Consider the following 17,772-nt stretch of genomic DNA (forward strand, 5'->3'; position numbering starts at 1 on the left):
GATGGGATTTCAGAAGGAAGAAGGTGGTTGTTTTAATTGTTAAAAAAGCAGACATTTGCCAGCACTTTGAAGAACTGCTAAGTACTGTAGCATGGCATAGATCTGAAACACTGCAAAAGCAAGTATTTCCACAGTATAGAGCAGTTTATTCTGGAAAAGGAAGTTGAATCCCTAATGATTATACCTAACTTTAAGAGAAAAGAGCTAACCTAAAGTCCAGTTGTTACTGTTAGCATGCTCATGTTGGCCTGATCATGAAAGTGGATGGAATTTTGAGAGAACATCCCCAGTGGTGTAGTATTTATGGAGTTATAAAATAGTTGTAATGAGACCATCAGACTTTTGATTTGTATTTGAATTTAACATCAGTTATATAATTTAAAATATTGTAAAGCAGAGATTATCATTCACAGTCACAAAAGGTTGGTAAGCTGAAGAGTAAACTTACTTCCTGGAGGCATCAGTGGTTTTGAGAGAGATTTTAAAGCTTTTGTTTAACAGTATCAGTAAAGTCTTTGAATAATTATAAGCATTACATTATAAGGCCACAATTTTTAAAATTTATATTCTGCTTTTTATTCTCTTTGTCACTCTTCCCTAGACACACTGTCTGCTGCATAAACTATCTCTTTCTAAAGATGCTGCAGATGCAGTGACAGGTTGTGCTCAGTTAATTTACCCTCACAATCTTGCATCTTAGTTTTCTTCTATGTGTTGCTGCCTCAACAGGTGGCTTTAAAACCGAGAAGTTGTCAGACAACCATTTTTAGAACAGGATAAGAATTTATAGTCAGAAAAGGGCACTAACAGATGATTTTTTACATCCTTGAAAGATAATACAGTGTCCTGAGTTTACAAGACCTCTCAAAAGTACTGTTGTGAAGTGTCACTTCTGTGTATGTGCAACATACGCTTGAAGGACACTTGAAGTGCTACTAAATAATAAGTTTGAGCTAAATAATAGCCAGGTGAGACTAAAGGACTATATTATATTCATTTATACACAATAGAATAGGTACATGCTTATGTAGCTTGAACTTTTTGTTTTTTATAGAATAGCTGCAGTGATCTTCATATTAATCCTGAACTGTGTAACTTTATGCACCAAGCAGTGCCAAGCAAGCTTAAAAGACAATGATTGCTCAAAATATACACCCTCAAGGTCTTTGAATGTGTTGGATGTGTTAAATTTTTTTTATTCCACTTGATATTCGTCTCTTTGTTTCTATTTGTTTTTCATTTACGGTTAGTATTCTGAGTAGATGAATGTGAAGGAAAAAAAGAAGGTACACAAGCTAGAGGACTTAAGGCATAAATACTTTTTTTTAATCTAGTTAACCTGGATTGTCCCATCACAAGAAGCATTCTCAGAAGCATTTTTGACCAGTGCAGTACAAGGGAAAAGGAAGTGGGGAAACAGGATGTAATTTCAGTCTGCTAAAGCCAATTTGCTCTTTGCAATATGAAAACAAAAATGCCCATTTAGTGCTGTGCCAGTGCTGTGTAGGGACATCTGTGTTACTTAGGCAAAGTGGAAACACCATAGCTGTGTCAGTAAAGCATTCCATTCTAGTTACATTGGCCAGGAACAAGGGTGCATCAATGACAGTGGAGAACTGTGCCAATCTCTCCAATTCTCTTCCAAACTTAGATTCCCTTCCACAGCAATTGTGTAGTGCTCTCTTGACTGCTTGGTGACTCTGACTTGGCTTACTTTAACAAGAACATGTATAATTTTCTGACAACTCAAACTTTGGTTTGCATGCAAGAGATAGAACTTGCCAGTGCAGTGGGGCAGTGGTGCTGAACCTCTTGCACAGGATGAGCTCTGATGAAATTTAAGTGACTTCAGTGGTGCTCAGAGCTCAAGACAGTTGTCATGACTTTGATTGTCTTTTAGCGTATAAACACGTGCAGAATTGCTTGGGCACCTTTTTATCTTGCTTTAACAGTTGTACTCACAGACAGCAGGAATGCCTGAGACTTGCTCATTGCTGTGTAAATTTACTTTCCATAGCTACTTTAGTTAAGAATAGTGCCCTGAAGAATTTTACTCAGAAGTGTATAAAGTTTAATTACAGCTAAATTTAGATATTCACCACACCTATTTTTTTGCTTTATCCAATTATAAGCCTGTAACCTTCCTGTTAATTTGAACAGTTGCTTGGCAAAAGTATTTTCCCTGTGAAATTGCTTAACTCTTAAGTAGAGGTGGCCTTACTAAACTGCATTTGAAAAGACCTGTTCTGTTCTCTGTTTTGTTGGTTTTTTTTCAACAGTAATGTGTTATCTGCTTTTTAACTTTCTTCTTTATTCTTTTATTTGCAGTGATGTGGTTGCATGACCTGCAGCATTGTTGTAACAGGGACTGTTCAGTGCATGACTTGCTTTTCTGTCCAGACTGCATAACCAAAACTTAACCAGTTCTACACATAAGACTCATGGCCATCTGATTTCAAAGGGGGATCTACTTGCAGAGAAGCTTACCACCCTGGGGAGTGGCTTTCCCATTTCCCATTTCCACTTACTCTTTCTCTTCACAAAAAGTCTCCTATGAGGCTAGAAGAGAGGAAATCCTGTATTCACAACTCAACAGGAATCGTTCTGCAAACTGACAGAGCACTGTCAGCTCTCCATCTTACTTCTGCCTGTCCACTTTATTTAATTCTGATTAACAGTATTAACACACAGACTTCCTGCAACATTTTCATATACCGAACTATAAAACTCTAGTTCTTAATGAGTTCCTAAAAAAGGCCTTTTGGTTACTGTTAAAATTGCAACGCACCTGTACCCTTTAAGGATCCACTTTGAATCTTTAAACAAATAAAGTAAAGCAAAGGAGGTGTTTTACCGGGAGAAATGACTAATGAATTGCTGCTTGGCGATCCCATCTTCCTTAGAAAACCAAGCAAGTTTCATCTGAAAATCTCCGAGCCAGGCAAACTACCGGGTGGTATTTTGTTCACAGGCACTGCCTGCTTCCTTAATATGTATATACACAGTAGTTTGTGGCTGTTGTATTTTTCTCTCTGCATTTGGGCTTGTTGTTGGTTTCTTTCAGAAACGTTTTTTTCCAATCTGTGTACAATTTGTTTTAACAATCTGAGGGAAGACCATAATGGAGATGAGTATGAAAGTCATTTGCACTTTCAGTATTATGCAGACTGTCCTTGCCAGTTTATAATTTAGATTGTTTATCTTTCACCTGTACTGTTTTTTTCCTTTCTTTTTTTTCTTTCTCCTGTCACAGTCTTAGCTATTTAATTTCCAATTGCACTAGCTTGGCTGTTTCTTTGTATTTCGAAGTTTAGCTATAAGGTTTGCCATGTGTAGACAGTGTAACTCAAAATGCTTTGTGCTGCCTATATTAATTTAAAAAGCTGCTTATTTAATATTCCTAAATATCTGCACTTTTGTACTACTGTATCTTTGTTTTGTATTGGACATCCAGTACTGGCAAGATTCAGAAGACCAGGGAGTGCTGTAGTGTTGTTAGTTAAGAGGTTTATTGTCTAGGAGTTAGTACATATCAAAACAGGGAAATGGGCTTTCAAGCCATAGGATTTCCTGGAAAAACTGAAAAGTCTGAATGCCGAGTACCTTAAGTGGTTTGATTGAAATCCAGTTATAGAGAAACCCCATTCTTGTTCACTTGGATCTTAATCCTGGCAGACATACTGATATACTGACATACTGATATGAGCTCTGCTGCCTCCAGGAACAGTTTTGCTTATTTGGGCAGTAGAAGAACCTCCAGCCCTGTTTGCCATGGGGGCACCCCCACGCTGAAGAGGCGTTGTGTCCGCTTGTCTCTGCAGTATCTTCTGGTCACACACACAGTGCCTGCCTTGTCCCTGGCCTGTCAGGTGGGCTCTGACAGAGCCACACATCATGTGCAGAGACGCCCACTTGTATCCAGTCCTCAGGGATCCTGATCCCATGGTGTCCACGGCCTTGTGCAGAATGGCATGGAAAGAGGACGTGCCCCACTGAAGTGGAGGGGTCTGCGCTGCCTGGAAAAAAGCATGGGCAAGCAGGCCAGGCAACCAGAGTGAAGGATAAAACTAGGATCCCAGTGAGAACTGTGGTGTTTTCCCTTCTGGATATTGTATCAGTTACTGCGGCTACCAGGTGCTCTGGCTGACAGCTGTCCGTAAAGGCTTCAGATGGGGATATATGTCTTTTCTGGTCCACCAGGGCCGGGGACAGTGAAGTCTGACGTGACCTGCAGCCAGGATCTGGGGGTTGGTGGTAATGAGTCAAGTACTCGTACAGCAGAGGCAGCAGCATTTCATCAGATTGAGTCAGCAAAAAGCTGAAGGATTTGTGTCTTTCCAGGTCCTAGCCATTAATCCCTTGTTATGTGTCAGGGCAAGTGTTATTAGTAAAACTTCTTTTAGTTGGGTGTTAAAGGCATGATATGTTTTTCATTTGCAAGTGCTGCTTCGGTTGGGACCACACCCTGCCCCAAGCCAGGCTGGGTGCAGGATCCCTGAAATCAGGGCACTGTGCTGGGCAGGAGGGGATTGCTTTTTTTGTGCACCTGCCTCCACAGGTGTCCCCAAGTGATGCCGAGCAGTACCTCATTTCTCCAAGTGGTCTGTGCAGATTAGAGACTAAGTATCAGTTGTTCTTGAGCCTTGATGACATTCGTATGTTAGTGTGTTTAGCTTGACGAAAGTTGTTTGAGTTTACTAATGCAACAGAGGGATGTCAGGTGGAGCCAGTCAAGGAGCTGGCTACTTTAATTAGATTAGCCTAACATCTCTGTCATGAAGTGGTTGTGAGCTCTCAACTCAGAGCTGATCTCCAGCATGTCTCTGATATACTAACTTCATTTGTGCTGCATAGAAACTCTCTTACCTTCTTAATAGCAGCTTGTTTGACAGTCCTGAATTAAATGTTGATCAATTATCAAAATAATAACTGTTTGTGAAGTTGCCAGTGATATATTTTCTGTAAAAGAATGAATTCTTAGAGTGTCAAAACATTAACTTCCCATTTCAGTTCATCTACAAATTGTGTAACTACCAGATTGTTATGGTAGCAATATTAATATACATACCTGTATATAGACAAAAAAAACTCATTAATGATAATTGGAATCAAAAAGTTTAATATTTTTTCCCAGACAAATACACTAATGCTTCCAAGGTGATAGAAGAGTGTACAGTTGTTAAACAAGTTGTAAATAAACGCTTATATAAAACGTAAAATCTTGTCTTCTCCTTTGTTTGGTACTTGGTTGTGAACTGCATTTCCTGGGGCTCTGCAAAGGAGGATGAGTGGCAGGTGGACAGCACCAGTGCATCACAAAGCACAACATCCTCAATTCTGCTGGGACACATCCCATTCGGCTGCCTGAGGTGCATGCCGTGGTTTGCTTCTCCAAGGGTCAAGGCTAAATGACTGAAGTAAGAAAGTTTTCTCTTGCCAATGGAAGCTTCACAACCGATGTCGCCAAAGGTGAGGAAAAGAGACGCTGCCAATGTGGACAGAAACAACTGTCCTTCCGTCCTGCGCTGATAAGCAGCTCTGGCATCTGGGGAAGGAGGAGGCCTGGGTTGGTCTCAAAACAGGCAAATGCTGATCTTTGTGAAAAGAGAGCATTTGTGTGTGGTGCTGGGGTTAATAATGATGTGCAAAGACCCTGGCACAGCCTTTCAGGGGCTGCTCTGTAAAAGGAATAGGATCAGAAAGGGGAGGGTGCCCTGGTGGCAGTGCTGCCAGCCTGATAGTGGCTGAAGAGCTGGTGAGGCTGAGGGCAGGCTGGGGTGAAGTGTTTGCTGTCTGGGAAGGCCAGGGGAGCCCCAGAGGTGGCCAGCTTCCTCCTACACTATAGGCAGTGGGCAGTGGAAACAGGAAAGCTGCCTGAGCCTCACTAGTAGCTGCTTGTGATTCACTGTGGCCCTCTGCCCTCCTGAGTTCCACCTGTCACTCTTCATCTTTTGCATGACTCTAGCATTTCCTGCCTCTTGATGCCTTGGGAAAGCTGACCTGAAGTAGAGACTGGACAGAACTAGAGAATAGCAGATATTTATTGAAAGGTCTTAGGATACACCTTGGGCAGGACATAGAGCCTGACCAGGGGTACACCTAAGGTGGACCCCAAATGGTCACAAAATGGACAGCCAGTCACAAGGCCTTACACTTCTGTAAGTTTTGGTCCGTTTGCATATTGGGGTTTAATTGTCCAATTACAGCTCCAGGTTGTGAAGTCCCATCCTTGTTTTCCTTCTTCAGTCCACTGTGGTTTTTGCTTTTGGGCCTGAAAATTGTACTCATTGTCCTTGGTCTTCAGAAAGAGAAGGATTTGTCTACCTACTCTGTGAGGAGAGTTGACTATCAGTTAATAAAAGGCTCAGAACTACACCCTTAGGCAGCACCAAATCTGGAAAACTTGAAAGCTTAAACTTAAGGCATCATTTGATCATCATTCCCTGTCCTATTTTTTCCCCTCACTCCTAATCTCTCCTGACTTTTCCTATACATATTTTTCCTTTCCCAGCTCTCCCACCCTGCAGTGTGCTGCCTCCCTCACTCTGGCCTCCACGTCCTGCTCTCTGCTCTGCTCCCTGACAACTTCTTCAAGGCCATGATTCCCCCATGAATTGTGCCCCTGGCCCCTACTTCACGCTGCTGGTCCACAGGTGCTGGCCCAGCAGGGAGGATGCAGCTCTGCAGGTTCTCTTCCGGTGGTACCTCTCCACACCCCACATCTGCAGGGCCCTGCTTTTACCACTGTCCCACAGGTGTGTTTATGTTCCATTACATGTTGCGGGAGGTGACTGAGGTGCAGCCAGTACTGTGGTAAAAAGTGTGATGGAAGCACGCTCCACAGTTCCCACCAACAGTTCCCCAATCCTACTCTTTTTGTCCATGAATAACTTTTGAGTACCTATTTACTGTGCACATTTAGTAAACACTGCAAAAAAATCCTTGTGCCCATCAGCCTGTCTCAAGACCCTTTCCTTTTCCTTGGGAATTAATTAAATTAAACAGCCTCAAAACAGCGAAGTACCTATGTGGCAAAGCAGACAAGTGTCTCAAAGCTGCAGCTGTGCACACGTCTGGATGTTTGGTTTCTGCGCCAAACTACTCTGTCCACAAAATTACTAGGCAGCACAACTCTGTGCCAAGATGGAAACCCGACCCGACCAAATGGCGGAGAATGGAAACTCCCTGAAACCTCAGTGCCAGGGGATTAATCAAGGCAGTCACAAGTAAAACATGAAGTGGATGCATTTTCACATTTATCACAACATTGTGGGCAAGAGCCATTCTTTGTCTTTGAGACAAACAAAATGTCAAAAAAACAATTGAGACCTCTCATTCAGGCAGATCAGATGTTACAGGCAGACCATACTGATACTCTAAAAAGGTTTCCAGGGTTAGTTATTCAAATCTACGGCTTACACTGCTTTCCATAACACTTTAACATACAAAACACTGGAATGGCTGTATGCCATTCTGTCTGCCCCACCCCAGCAGTGGCTCTCTGGAAGCCCTCTCGGAATGGAAGCATGCAGGGGATCCACCTGACAGGACACACGGCACAGCACAGAGAGCAGAGCGCACACAGCACAGCACAGCACACACAGCTCACACAACATAGCACAGCACAGCACACAGAGCACACACAGCACAGCACACACAGCACACAGAGCGCACAGCACACACAACACAGCACAGCACAGCACACACAGCACAGCACACACAGCACACACAGCACACAGCACACAGCACACACAACACAGCAGCACACAGCACAGCACACACAGCACAGAGAGCAGAGCGCACACAGCACAGCACAGCACACACAGCTCACACAACATAGCACAGCACAGCACACAGAGCACACACAGCACAGCACACACAGCACACACAGCACACAGAGCGCACAGCACACACAACACAGCAGCACACAGCACAGCACGCACAGCACACACAGCACAGCACACACAGCACAGCACAGCACAGCACACACAGCACAGCACAGCACACATAGCACGCACAGCACAGAGAGCACAGCACACACAGCACACGCAGGACAGGACACATGGCACATGATCTTGGACCCACCTGTGGTGGAGCACATGCTCCCCCTGTAAAATTAAGGTTTCCTTAAGGATATTTGTAAGTCCTTCTTCCTAGGAATGTCTTGCCCAACAAACTTTTCTACTGAATAGCCTTGGAGACTTTTGCCTGAATCAGAGCTGGAGTGAAATAATGTTACCATTCATGAAATTTTCTGAAAAATTTCTGACGTGGATTGTGTCCAGGATGGAAACTGTTTGAAGTCTAAAGCCAAGCATCTCACAACCCTGTGAACAGGGTCCCATGGGAGGCCCTTTGAGGTCCCACACCCCGGGTGGCTGTGCCAGCACCTCCCTTGGAACAGGATGTGCCTCTCAGTGCCCATCAACCCCCATGTTTGTGAACTCAAAGGAGCTTCATCAAAAACTGACAATGAGGCCTGGGCTGATCCCTCATCCTCGAGGCTGAAGCCTTTGCCCACTGAGAGATGCCAAGGCATCAATATGTGTATTTCACTGAACTCTGTGGAGTTTAAACAGGTGTTTTGTACATATGCACACACATGAATATTTGTATACATGTCTGTGCGAATGTGCGAAAACTGACTTCAACACTTTGTACCAAGTGTAGCATTAATGTTGCCATCTTAGATTCAAAATTAACTTACTCTTGTGGTTATGGCAAATTTTACAGAAAATTTGTCTGCTGTAAATCAGTCAATTATTAATTGCTGCCAAATCCTTTATGCATAAAGCACTGAGCAATTCCAAGGGTAGATTTGGTAAGGGGGTCCACTGCGGACCTTGAGACTCCATGGGAGGGTGTCCCTTCCCCCTTACAGTCTCCATCCTCGCCCTTTTGCATCCCCAGTCTCTAGTCTTGTGTCACTCCAGTTCGATTCCAATCTAGTTCTCCTTTGTGTGTGCTTTATCTATGTGGTAACAGAGCAAGCTTGCCATAGAACTTAGCCATGCTTTCACAAATTTTTTATAAAATTGCTTTTGCTGGTACCTTTGAAAGTGCTTTTTTACACGACCTTGACCACCTAGTCACAGTACCGGTGTCCCTGCCCTCCACAAACTCCAAGTTCCTGTTCCAGGAAGGGCATTGTCCATGTTGAATGTTGGGATGTGGTCTTGGGATGGTTTTTAAAATTCTTGTTTTGTGATTTTTTTTTTCCCCCCCTCTCACATGGAAAAGGCAGTAAGAGCCTGTAGGATTCACCTTCAAAGCTGATGTAGGCTGTACTCACTCCAGCCCAAAGTATCCTAAAACTAAATGTCTTGGAAATACCCCAAAAATACTACCTTGGCAAAACTCACTCTGAGAAGGAAAAACACTTCCCTGTAAATAGAACTTGACTACCGGAATACCCTCCTAGTAGCCATTTCATCTTAAAAAAAAAAAAAAAAAAAAAGTTCCAACAGCCTCCCAACCCACTGGAGACTTGTACTAGTTAATATGATGTTCAAAGATACTTTTAAATCCAAGGCAGCAAGTATTCAGACTCTAAATAAACAAGGGTAGCACTGGTTTGCATGCTCTTCCAATCAACTGTAGTGCAATCTGGAATTTGGGCAATATAAGAGACCAGCCTTACCAAATACAAAACAACAACACACTGAGAAGAGCCTGTTTTAAATGCATCTTGGCCTATGCAGCCTTCAATTCACCTACCTGGGAAGAGTTTAGGATTACACACTTTATCACCTGCCAAAGCATTTGTTTTTAAAACGTATTTATACAAACCACCCAGGATGTCTATACAACCTGAGTCTGTGTTGGAAGATACAGTTAGAATTAAAGGCAGATGCAGAAATTTCTGGAACAAAACTGTCTGGGAAATACATTAAAACCAAAGAGAATCAACTGAACAACAGTCTTGAAAATGCTTTATTGAACCGTGTGTCTTATTGTAATGTGCAGAAGATGTGTTTGAAAAACTACAGCTTGAAAAATTTTTGAAAGTCTTCAACAATCAATAAAAAAGTCCCCTACTGGGGTAACTCTCAGGGTAACCAGAGGCTGCATGTAAAGTTTTCTGTTGCAGAGACTAAAAAAAAAAGAAAAAACCCAACCAAAGCTAATGCTGCTCTATATGAAAACAATCAAGATTTGATGATTTAAAAAAAAAAAAAAAAAAAAAAAAAAAAAAAAAAAAAAAAAGAGGAAGGACCTTAAACTTCAGTCTATGGGGTTGTTCTTTTCCTGCTGTTATTTTGGATTAGCATACATGTCACAGTTCTGCTGAGAACACCAAGTGGTATCCAAGTCATTAAGTCATTACGTTTACTCTACAATGCTGCTGAGATGAGAGGATACAGAGAAAGAGAGAGGGGGTGAGGTGAGAGATCTGAAAAGACATCATCATGACATAAGCCTAGTTTAAATTTTCATCAGAAGCTGTGTGCACTTTTGTTTTTATCATCTAACTTTACATTCAAAACAACTCACCAAATAAACCCAACCAACCAACTAAACAGAAAAAAACCCCCAAACAACAACAAAACCCAACCAACCAAAAACCCAACCAACCAAATTAAAAAAAAACAAACCAAACCAAACCAAAAAAACAACAAAACAAAAACAAAACAAAACAAAAAAACCCCAAAAACCCACCAAACCCAAGACCAAACATACCCACTTCTGTCCTTGCTTTGGGACTATTATGAATTTCTATGCACAAGAACACCATACTCTTTTTTTTCCAAACCAGTCAGATTAACTGTATAGACATGTAGGTGGCATGATTCAACTAAAAGGCTTTTTTCCAACTTTTTTTTTTTTTTTTTTTTTTTTAAATATCATATCAGCAAAAATAACCAAAAGAAATAATAAATAAAAGGTGCTAAAGTTAGCATTAAGAATTTCGTGTAATATACTGACAGTCTGGGAATCCAAACTCTCAAGCTCTCTTGATACTGTCAGGTCTCTGCAAACTATGAAGCAAATACATAAATAACTCAAAATATGATTGAGGCTGTGAAAGGCTTTTAAACTAAGACAACAGGATCCAGGTTAACTTTTTTTTTTTAAGAAACACAGTGAATATATGAATTGTCTACACCTGAATAAAACATATTAACAATTAAAAAATTTTAACAACCACAACGAAGAAAAACTTTAAACAAAAGTGAACATCATTTGATTTTAGGGCACACAAAAGCCCCTTGCAGTAGCTTCCAGCAGTGGCCTTACTGTTGTGTCTCCTACAGATGCATAAAATGAAGTTTAACTCCACATTGCAGTGACAGCTGAGAGGGCAAAATAATGGTCACATTCAGCAAAATGCCACACCCGGTCACAACAACGTATCCAACTGCAGAGTTTCCATCCTGTGCAGGAACACCACATGAACTCATCATTCTGTCACATTTTATTAAAAAGCTACTTTGTGGCCACAAACTGCTACCCAGCGCTAACCTTTTTCATCACCTAACCTTGGAATAATGGGAAAGCTTTGGGATTTTTAGTTTTACTCCTTGTATTTAAGTTTTTAAATGACAAGGTCACTAAAACTCATGCACGCTGCAAAAAATGTCATGCAGTAGTTAAGGTAAACCATCCAAGCAGTTTTTATTCATTAATATTCATAAATACACACAGCAGCTTCATTAGAGATTTTTCATTTTTTTTTCCTCTTCGGTTTGAATGTGAAGTATTAGGAGAGCCTTTTGCATGTCAAGGTACAGGACACAGAGACTTCTGCTCTGCACTGCAACCTACATTTGCCTGCTAGAAGTAAAAATTAGTTAAGTGGAAATGATTATCATATATATCTTTTCTCTCTTTCTTTTGAATGTACACAATGTAACAAGAGTGACAGACCTGAAATTACAATCACCAAAACAAACCCAAGATAGTTGTTGTCCACTTTCATTGGCAAATACAGCACAGAGGACATTGTCTGCAAAGTGGGATGTCATCAAAGAGGAGGTGGAGGAGGCTCATTTCCTTTATTACTCTCTTTTAAATTTAGGTTTTCTAAAGCAACATCTAGAGGCATAATATCTACACAGCCCATAGCACCAAAATCTGCAATCTCCCCCCGCTCATCCTCGTCTGAGGAGGAACTTTCTTCCTGCATCAAGGTGGACAGTAGAAGCTCCTGAACAAACAGGCTGCAGTCTGCCCGTTCACTCTCCATTGACTGACGCTCTGCTTCTGACATCTTCGGATCATTCAACCTGTGCAGCAGCAAGGGAAGAGAAGAGAGAGTTGCTGAAAGCCTATTTCACTGGTGACACCACAGAGAGGCTGAGATGTGCTCAGAAACTGCTCCTTCAGGACAGTCCTACATGCCCTTCAACATGTCCAGCACTCCAGTACAACAGGCATGCATTTGCCTATCCACCCCTTCTCTGCTGCTGCAACAGCAACTGCAGTGGAGCCCAAAGTCAGGGGAACATCAAAAACTGTTTATGAACTTTCCTGCTATTCAGGCAGGGCTGGTGCCATTTCTTGGACATGCAATTATATGCCTCCTTTGTTTCCACATCAACTTTTAAATTTACATTGGCCACAAAACACATCACTGCACATGTAAAACCTATGCATGGATTACTGAATGTAATTCCACTTCTCCTAATGCACACTGCATTCCCTGATAGAGGCAAGGACATGGCTCACTCCAACTCCGAAAGTCCAACTCTGTGACACTTGTGGGTGCTTCAAGTAAGGTTGTCAAGTGAACTTCTGACTGAAAGATGTCACATGGCATTATTTTGAATTTAGATAAAAATCCATTTGATTCAAATTCAGGCACAGGAGCTGTAAAAATTACCACACTCTTCCATAATACCAGACAAACAAAAGTTTGTTTGCAGATGGTGTGGCAGAGGAAATGTGGAAAATACTTTTATTTCCGGTCAGTAGTCAGTGCCCTAGAAGAACTGGGATGATACAGGAAGTGAATCCTCTTTTAAATTATCCTGGGTCTAAGTATAATTTCTAAACCAGGTAAGTATTCTGTTAATTAATGCCATCCCAGGCATGTGCCTGATTCCAAACACATAAGCTTCATCAAGCTCTGTACCTCTGCTAGAACTAAGGTGAACAGAAATTTCAAGAAGTAAATACATGGAACAAATTACCTTGTCAGAAGGAACTGGGAATTCTGGATAGTCTGCTGACTGTTTTCTGTGTTAGATGTGCTAGTTGTTGTGGTAGATTGTGTCATAGTGGTGTTGACATTGATCGTGTTGGTGCGTCTGGTTGCATTGCGTGCAGTCTCCAGTTGCTGTCTTGCTGCCTGTGCATGTTGCCGTTCCAACTGCAGTTGCATCTGCAGCTGCTGTAACTGAGAAGCAGAAGGACCAGAGGAGTTGAGCTGTCCTCCTGCAGAACGCCTCACGCCCGATAGCTGGGATAAAAGCTCTGCCAGAGAAGAGAAAGCTTCTATGACTTAAGGTCTTAATGAGCATTACACAGCAGAATAACACACCGAATTCCAGTGCATGAATTCAATCTTTTTTTCAACTAACATTAAAACCCAACAACGCTCAGAGAAGACTGAAGATTACTACCCATAAAGATTAAGACTAATTTATGCATATTTCGTCCAAATAACAAGACAAGTTGAAAGTATCAACAACGACAGGAGAGCCAATCTCTAGGTAGCCTGGCAGAAGATGTCCTCTGCAGACACTCTCTGAAACTTCAAGTCAAAATAGCCACTGACTAAGAAATGTCTTTATTTTGTCTTTGGATGCTGCTTTTTCCTTTCAACAAGTGCTTCCTCAAAACACAAGCTTCATCCTCCCAATTATCCCAAACAGAAGCTGTGCTGCAGCCAACAGAGAACTACTGTACCATTGCTACAAACATTTAGGAAGAGAAATTTTGTTACGAAAATGTATTAAATCACTGCTTTACATCGAAAACATTCTGTACGAATTCTTATGTTTGCCACAAACATAGAGAAGGCCTAGCAATTAAAACCCCCCTCTGTTATTAAAAGTTCCAATTCAGAAAGATGGAATGTTTCTTGCAAATTTTATCCATAAAGTTTGGGGTTTTTTTTTTAAGAAGTATTAGCAGTGTGTTACTGCTCAGTGCATTACTGCAGAATCTCTTCTATGCCTTGTGCAGAAGGTACTTCTTATCTCAGATACCTGCTGCAGTCGATGCAATGGCAGAGGAAGCAAGGGACAATCCTGCTCCTGTCCCTCTCCTCTACATTACAAAGTTACTATATAGGTCATGACAATTTTTCTTCCACTGCATTAACAAAATGTAAAAATCCTAAAGCAAGCTGGTTTTGATGGAGCAAAAAATGAACTAGAGAGGTCAAGTAGTTTTCATCAACACTGACAGCAGCAGCAAAATTAAGTAAATTTTAATTACTAGAGAATGCCACCTGGACAAAAAAAAGTTTAAGAAAAGTAACTGATGCTATAAACTTTAAACAGAAGTCACTGTGGTCTTTCCTATTTATTACTACTAAAAGGCACGCATCTAAAACTCAGAGGTAAGATTAAGATATGTTTATTCTCACTGTAAACCAAACCTTGGAATATAGGGAAGCAGCATTTTGGAAAGAGGTGTGAACTCAAAACAGTCCTGAAACAAGATGGACACCCAGCTCAGTGTGCTCTAAATGCAGAAACACATCTTCCACCAAAAGAGAATAAATGCACAATGACATTTTACCCCACATTTAATGCTGCCAAGTGGGTCCTGCAAGGTTGAAAGCAAACTTCAGCAGTCACCTCACATTTTAAATGAGCTGAAGCAGCTGCCCTGGCAAAAGAAAGAGGACGTCTTACACTGGAAGCTCCAAGAACATCCTCCCTCTTTGTACAAACTCACCTGTGACCTCACTTATTTTTTTCTCTTGATGGGCTATTTCTTCACAGCTAATTTAATGAGTAACATCAGGTCACACCAGGCCAAAAGAGCATCAGAGCCATCAGAAGGCAGGCAAAGGGGACCATGATTAAGGAAGGCAGTGGATCCACAGCTCCCCTTCCAGGAGCAATGCCTCCTTAAGCCAGATGGCTGGCTATCTCCCCCTGAAGAAGTCACAGTCCGATACTGGCAAGCTCCAGTTTGAGCACTGTGTCCCCTTTGCATGTGAAGTAAAGGTGGATTTGTGGCAGACTTTCTGAGGTTTCCCTGACATGTGGATATGGTCAAAGACCATGGCGTTAAAATGTTTAGATTTCCCCACAGACAAAACTGTCTTTGTTTCCAGAATTGTCTTCATTCTATATTTTCTTCCTTGTAAAAAACAAGTTATTTTCACATCAGAGCTAAAAATAGAAGGAACAAGTTATTTCTGGGAATCCTAAAGACACAGCCTAATTATTTCCTGATGTTGACAGTAAGAATACCCTTTCCCACTTCACCCGTTCTGTGGGATGCTGTGCTTGTATGTGCAGCTTCCCAGCAACACAGGGCAGGGCACCTAGTGTCATCTTGCATTCTCCTTCCTCAGTAGCAGGAGGACACTGGGGTAAAATTTGTGGTTACAGCTCTTACCAGCTATAGGATCCATGGCTTCTCTATTGCTTGGAGAATACGAACTCTGAGAAGACGAAAGCCCACCAGGAGAACTGGTAGTAAAGTGCATGTTTGATCTACGAGCACGGGGGCCTCCCAAACCCCGGCCTGGGTGGAACATCCTACGTACATGCCGAACGCCACTGGATTCATCGTAGCCAAGAAGTTAAGAAAACAGAACTGTTTAGCATTGAGTGTTAAATGACCATTAAAGGACATTTGATGGGTCAAATACTCAGGTGTACTGTTCTTGATTCATAAAGTAATGATTCAACTGCTGAAGCAAAGCTAAGGTACATTGTAGCTATGCTACAGATCAGATTTACTGATCTGGTAACTTTTTTTTTAATCCAACTTTTCTATGAAAACCTACACAAATCAGTGTTCAGCCAAGCTTACTACTGAGACAGGGATTTCAGTTCTCCCTTTCCAATTCTTACATTAAGTATCAAAAATAATAAAAATTCCTATCAGAATAATAACCAAATTTCTTTTGACTTCTGTATTTCATGCTTTTATCCAAGAAATTTCATCACTTCAGTCCTGAGGAAACTGTAGGTTTCTGGAGTATTCAGCATATTAATCACATCCCTTTGTTTCACCTTTCTTCTTACAGCCTAAGAAATACCACTAATTCCAGCAGGACAATGCTTTTAATTTTCTCTTTTTCTCCCACTTTCCCCTATCAAATGCTTGCATTTTGTATCACTTTTTTAATAGGTTCTCATATAAGTTTTGAAGTAATCAACAAATTTAAAGATTATTTTTGTTATAAATTTGTTCACATTACTTCCTCCAAGACAGTCCAGATATGGCTTCTTCATAAAAATCACTGGCATGACTCACTGGTGAAAAATGAAATGGCATAAGCTTTAATAATTTATTTTAGTATTACTATAATTTAGCTTAGATCTCCATCTCTGATGTTTTTAATTTTTATAATAATATGGTTACCACTCATATGGTATCAATTTCTGTGTAAGGGTAGCATCTAATGCACTTTTCATAAATAACAGTTATGAAGCAGAACCTCATGATGTCACGGAGGTCAAGAACTTAAGACTGAAAGGTGTGACCTGACTTCCCATGGCAAGAGAGAGCTTCTGGCCATTACAAGACTTTACAGAATGTTTGCTTCTTTCAAAACTGTTAGTTATGCTACAGTGTAAAACTTAACATCTATGGTTCTCTTCTCTATCTCCTTTTTGTACATGAAGGCAATTACAGGGCATGGAGAGTTCTGTACAGCTTCAACTTCATATTCAGGAATATAATGCTGTATCAGAGTGATGGTTCTTGTTTCCTATACTGCCAGACCCTGAGTGAAATCTTCTCTTCCTTTTTTCCTGCCTTAGATATCCCTCTTTCTAGATATGATAGAGTCCAATGTCAAACAGTCACTTCAAGATACTTCCTACCAGGTTTTGGAAATTTGGCAACACTGGACACCAACACAACAGAATACAAGCAGGAAATTCGAAAGACGTTATCTTTAATTATGGGCATTGGTATTCCCCAAACAGATCCATTTTGGAATGACTGAAACCCTCCTCTATATTTGAAGGAAGATTGACTTTTCTGGCTCAAACATTCCCTAAGTAAAAGTCACCTGGTGGCATCTCTGGTACTAGGGGTGGGAAAATGCAGCATTAGCCTGAATTCTAATCAAGTATCTTGTGCATTTCAGTAGGAAATTAATTTCACTCTGTAGCTGGAAAAATTTAAACTTCCTGCCTTACAGTTAAGCCAACGTTGGAAGTCCACAGTTAGAACTCTGGCACACTGCTATGTAGTTATGTAATTCTTGATAGAAAAAGCCTAATTAGGCAGGTGCTATGAAAATCTCACAGTTGGTACAATGAGCAGAACTGAAATTACAGAAACCACATCAGCCATCAAGCAACACTTCAGGGATGTCCAAAGGCCAGGAAAGATCCTGTGGTCAGGAAGATATTCTCCCCTCATCAATCTTATCCCACCTCCTCCAGAAAAGGAGGACAGCATGACTCCTGGCCACTGATGACCACAGGGTTGCCTGGGATCAAGCTCTCATGGCTAGCGCCACCGTGATCAGCACCTTGCTTCTCCCAGGCGCTGAGAGCTCCGCTCCTATTCCTGAGAAAGGGAAGTACAGATAACTGCTTTTGTCTGACTTTGTACTGGTTTTTGTATCATTGTTTCATAATTCACCTTTTACAGAGCCAATCTACATCTAAACTCCTGTACACT

The 17,772-nt window shown here is 41.3% G+C and overlaps 2 protein-coding genes across 3 annotated transcripts in view; one reads left to right on the top strand and one right to left on the bottom strand.

Annotated features, from left to right (window-relative positions):
• The window catches only part of HOOK3 (hook microtubule tethering protein 3), an 86,153-nt gene extending 80,958 nt beyond the window's left edge, over positions 1-5,195 (top strand). For both annotated transcript variants that reach the window (XM_040090267.2, XM_040090270.2), the window contains one exon: positions 2,329-5,195. In XM_040090267.2, coding sequence (XP_039946201.1) covers positions 2,329-2,344 — 16 coding nt within the window. In that variant the 3' untranslated portion in view covers positions 2,345-5,195. The remainder of the gene's footprint in view (positions 1-2,328) is intronic.
• Positions 5,196-11,591: 6,396 nt separating this feature from the next.
• The window catches only part of LOC120765670 (E3 ubiquitin-protein ligase KCMF1-like), a 43,839-nt gene continuing 37,658 nt past the window's right edge, over positions 11,592-17,772 (bottom strand). Inside the window, 3 exon segments of the mRNA XM_040090758.1 lie at positions 11,592-12,227; positions 13,134-13,416; positions 15,523-15,697. Coding sequence (XP_039946692.1) covers positions 11,966-12,227; positions 13,134-13,416; positions 15,523-15,697 — 720 coding nt within the window. The 3' untranslated portion in view covers positions 11,592-11,965.

This window comes from Hirundo rustica, chromosome Z, assembly GCF_015227805.2.
Source record: "Hirundo rustica isolate bHirRus1 chromosome Z, bHirRus1.pri.v3, whole genome shotgun sequence".
NCBI lineage: Eukaryota > Metazoa > Chordata > Aves > Passeriformes > Hirundinidae > Hirundo > Hirundo rustica.